The sequence below is a fragment of the Oncorhynchus clarkii genome, chromosome 3, assembly GCF_045791955.1.
Source record: "Oncorhynchus clarkii lewisi isolate Uvic-CL-2024 chromosome 3, UVic_Ocla_1.0, whole genome shotgun sequence".
NCBI lineage: Eukaryota > Metazoa > Chordata > Actinopteri > Salmoniformes > Salmonidae > Oncorhynchus > Oncorhynchus clarkii.
Window position 1 is genome coordinate 2,509,823 of NC_092149.1, and position 4,879 is coordinate 2,514,701.

General features: G+C 47.4%; 1 protein-coding gene across 1 annotated transcript in view; it reads left to right on the top strand.

Moving 5' to 3' along the window:
• LOC139405575 (protein MTSS 1-like) overlaps window positions 1–4,879 on the top strand; it is a 112,824-nt gene extending 107,945 nt beyond the window's left edge. The window contains exon 14 of the mRNA XM_071147987.1: window positions 4,016–4,879. Coding sequence (XP_071004088.1) covers window positions 4,016–4,653 — 638 coding nt within the window. The 3' untranslated portion in view covers window positions 4,654–4,879. The remainder of the gene's footprint in view (window positions 1–4,015) is intronic.

Consider the following 4,879-nt stretch of genomic DNA (forward strand, 5'->3'; position numbering starts at 1 on the left):
TACCACTCTGGAGACCATAGTAACTAGGAGTCTAGAAGTAATACTGTACCACTCTGGAGACCATAGTAACCAGGAGTCTAGAAGTAATACTGTACCACTCTGGAGACCATAGTAACCAGGAGTCTAGTAGTAATATTGTACCACTCTGGAGACCATAGTAACCAGGAGTCTAGTAGTAATACTGTACCACTCTGGAGACCATAGTAACCAGGAGTCTAGTAGGAATACTGTACCACTCTGGAGACCATAGTAACCAGGAGTCTAGTAGTAATACTGTACCACTCTGGAGACCATAGTAACCAGGAGTCTAGTAGTAATACTGTACCACTCTGGAGACCATAGTAACTAGGAGTCTAGGAGTAATACTGTACCACTCTGGAGACCATAGTAACCAGGAGTCTAGAAGTAATACTGTACCACTCTGGAGACCATAGTAACCAGGAGTCTAGTAGTAATACTGTACCACTCTGGAGACCATAGTAACCAGGAGTCTAGTAGTAATACTGTACCACTCTGGAGACCATAGTAACTAGGAGTCTAGTAGTAATACTGTACCACTCTGAAGACCATAGTTACCAGGAGTCTAGAAGTAATACTGTACCACTCTGGAGACCATAGTAACCAGGAGTCTAGTAGTAATACTGTACTACTCTGGAGACCATAGTAACCATGAGTCTAGTAGTAATACTGTACCACTCTGGAGACCATAGTAACCAGGAGTCTAGAAGTAATACTGTACCACTCTGGAGACCATAGTAACCAGGAGTCTAGTAGTAATACTGTACCACTCTGGAGACCATAGTAACCAGGGGTCTAGTAGTAATACTGTACCACGCTGGAGACCATAGTAACTAGGAGTCTAGTAGTATTACTGTACCACTCGGGAGACCATAGTAACCAGGAGTCTAGAAGTAATACTGTACCACTCTGGAGACCATAGTAACCAGGAGTCTAGTAGTAGTACTGTACCACTCAGGAGACCATAGTAACCAGGAGTCTAGTAGTAATACTGTACCACTCTGGAGACCATAGTAACCAGGAGTCTAGTAGTAATACTGTACCACTCTGGAGACCATAGTAACCAGGAGTCTAGAAGTAATACTGTACCACTCTGGAGACCATAGTAACCAGGAGTCTAGTAGTAATACTGTACCACTCTGGAGACCATAGTAACCAGGGGTCTAGTAGTAATACTGTACCACTCTGGAGACCATAGTAACTAGGAGTCTAGTAGTATTACTGTACCACTCGGGAGACCATAGTAACCAGGAGTCTAGAAGTAATACTGTACCACTCTGGAGGCCATAGTAACCAGGAGTCTAGTAGTAGTACTGTACCACTCAGGAGACCATAGTAACCAGGAGTCTAGTAGTAATACTGTACCACTCTGGAGACCATAGTAACCAGGAGTCTAGTAGTAATACTGTACCACTCTGGAGACCATAGTAACTAGGAGTCTAGTAGTAATACTGTACCACTCTGGAGACCATAGTAACCAGGAGTCTAGAAGTAATACTGTACCACTCTGGAGACCATAGTAACCAGGACGTCTAGTAGTAATACTGTACCACTCTGGAGACCATAGTAACCAGGAGTCTAGTAGTAATACTGTACCACTCTGGAGACCATAGTAACTAGGAGTCTAGTAGTAATACTGTACCACTCTGAAGACCATAGTTACCAGGAGTCTAGAAGTAATACTGTACCACTCTGGAGACCATAGTAACCAGAAGTCTAGTAGTAATACTGTACTACTCTGGAGACCATAGTAACCATGAGTCTAGTAGTAATACTGTACCACTCTGGAGACCATAGTAACCAGGAGTCTAGAAGTAATACTGTACCACTCTGGAGACCATAGTAACCAGGAGTCTAGTAGTAATACTGTACCACTCTGGAGACCATAGTAACCAGGGGTCTAGTAGTAATACTGTACCACTCTGGAGACCATAGTAACTAGGAGTCTAGTAGTATTACTGTACCACTCGGGAGACCATAGTAACCAGGAGTCTAGAAGTAATACTGTACCACTCTGGAGACCATAGTAACCAGGAGTCTAGTAGTAATACTGTACCACTCAGGAGACCATAGTAACCAGGAGTCTAGTAGTAATACTGTACCACTCTGGAGACCATAGTAACCAGGAGTCTAGTGTAATACTGTACCACTCTGGAGACCATAGTAACCAGGAGTCTAGTAATAATACTGTACCACTCTGGAGACCATAGTAACCAGGAGTCTAGAAGTAATACTGTACCACTCTGGAGACCATAGTAACCAGGAGTCTAGTAGTAATAATGTACCACTCTGGAGGCCCATAAAAGGACATTTTTAAAGAAAGAAACATCTTATTCAATATTTTTAAGGTAGACTTATTGTGCCGTTTTGTTTTTGCCTTAATTAGTTTGGACCCCAGGAAGAGTAGCTGCTGTCTTGACAGGAACTAATGGGGATCCATAATAAACCCCAGGAAGAGTAGCTGCTGTCTTGACAGGAACTAATGGGGATCCATAATAAACCCCAGGAAGAGTAGCTGCTGTCTTGACAGGAACTAATGGGGATCCATAATAAACCCCAGGAAGAGTAGCTGCTGTCTTGACAGGAACTAATGGGGATCCATAATAAACCCCAGGAAGAGTAGCTGCTGCCTTGGCAGGAACTAATGGGGATCCATAATAAACCCCAGGAAGAGTAGCTGCTGTCTTGACAGGAACTAATGGGGATCCATAATAAACCCCAGGAAGAGTAGCTGCTGTCTTGACAGGAACTAATGGGGATCCATAATAAACCCCAGGAAGAGTAGCTGCTGTCCTGGCAGGAAATAATGGGGATCCATAATAAACCCTAGGAAGAGTAGCTGCTGCCTTGGCAGGAACTAATGGGGATCCATAATAAACCCCAGAAAGAGTAGCTGCTGCCTTGACAGGAACTAATGGGGATCCATAATAAACCCCAGGAAGAGTAGCTGCTGCCTTGGCAGGAACTAATGGGGATCCATAATAAACCCCAGGAAGAGTAGCTGCTGTCTTGACAGGAACTAATGGGGATCCATAATAAACCCCAGGAAGAGTAGCTGCTGTCTTGACAGGAACTAATGGGGATCCATAATAAACCCCAGGAAGAGTAGCTGCTGCCTTGGCAGGAACTAATGGGGATCCATAATAAACCCCAGGAAGAGTAGCTGCTGTCTTGACAGGAACTAATGGGGATCCATAATAAACCCCAGGAAGAGTAGCTGCTGTCTTGACAGGAACTAATGGGGATCCATAATAAACCCCAGGAAGAGTAGCTGCTGTCCTGGCAGGAAATAATGGGGATCTATAATAAACCCCAGGAAGAGTAGCTGCTGCCTTGGCAGGAACTAATGGGGATCCATAATAAACCCCAGAAAGAGTAGCTGCTGCCTTGACAGGAACTAATGGGGATCCATAATAAACCCCAGGAAGAGTAGCTGCTGCCTTGGCAGGAACTAATGGGGATCCATAATAAACCCCAGGAAGAGTAGCTGCTGTCTTGACAGGAACTAATGGGGATCCATAATAAACCCCAGGAAGAGTAGCTGCTGTCTTGACAGGAACTAATGGGGATCCATAATAAACCCCAGGAAGAGTAGCTGCTGTCTTGACAGGAACTAATGGGGATCCATAATAAACCCCAGGAAGAGTAGCTGCTGCCTTGGCAGGAACTAATGGGGATCCATAATAAACCCCAGGAAGAGTAGCTGCTGTCTTGACAGGAACTAATGGGGATCCATAATAAACCCCAGGAAGATTAGCTGCTGTCTTGACAGGAACTAATGGGGATCCATAATAAACCCCAGGAAGAGTAGCTGCTGTCCTGGCAGGAAATAATGGGGATCCATAATAAACCCCAGGAAGAGTAGCTGCTGCCTTGGCAGGAACTAATGGGGATCCATAATAAACCCCAGAAAGAGTAGCTGCTGGCTTGACAGGAACTAATGGGGATCCATAATAAACCCTTTCTCTCTCTCTCTCTCCCTCTCTGTTTATTCCAGTGTCAGACTATGACTATTTCTCAATGGGAGGGGACCAGGAGGTTGACCAGCAGGAGTTTGACAAGTCATCCACCATCCCCCGTAACAGTGACATCAGCCAGTCCTACCGTAGGATGTTCCAGTCCAAGAGACCAGCCTCCACCGCCGGCCTACCTTCTACGGCTGGCTCCGTCATCATGACCCCAGGGGTCGCCACCATCCGCCGCACGCCCTCCACCAAGCCTTCGGCTCGCCGCGGGACCACCGGCCCCATCCCCATCCGGACCCCCGTCATCCCAGTCAAGATCCCCACCGTGCCTGGCCTATTTGGGGGAGGATTCCCTGGGGGGCTGGGGATCCCTGGAGGACCAGGAGTAGGGCTGGAGGAACCAGAGGAGGCCCAGAGCCCTGAGTCTCCAGCCCAGGGAGAGGAGGGGGAGCTGGGTGTACTTCCCCTGGCGTTCTGGAGTGGTCAAGCAACCACAAACCCTCCCTTGGCCCCTCACCAGCCTAGGGTCCAGTGTCAGGGCGAGGGGGGGTCCCTGGAGGAGGGGGAGGTTATGGATGGTCAGGGGGGAAACATGCTGCTGGTTATCCAGAGAGGGGTCAAGCTGAAGAGGACCAATACCAACGATCGCTCAGCACCGCGCATCGTATAAGAGGAGAGCCACCGTGGCACCATGCAGCATCAGAGGAGGGTATCCTACCTAGCTGTACCTAGCTAGCCTACCACCTGCCCATTGACAGGACAGACAGGACACAGCTCATGTCCACTGCGCTAAGGGGGGGTCTCATGTATACTACTTACCGTCCAGCGGCCTCACTGACAGACGGGACAGAACAGAACTCAGCTCATGTCCATTCCATGTGATGCTGTGTGTGGTG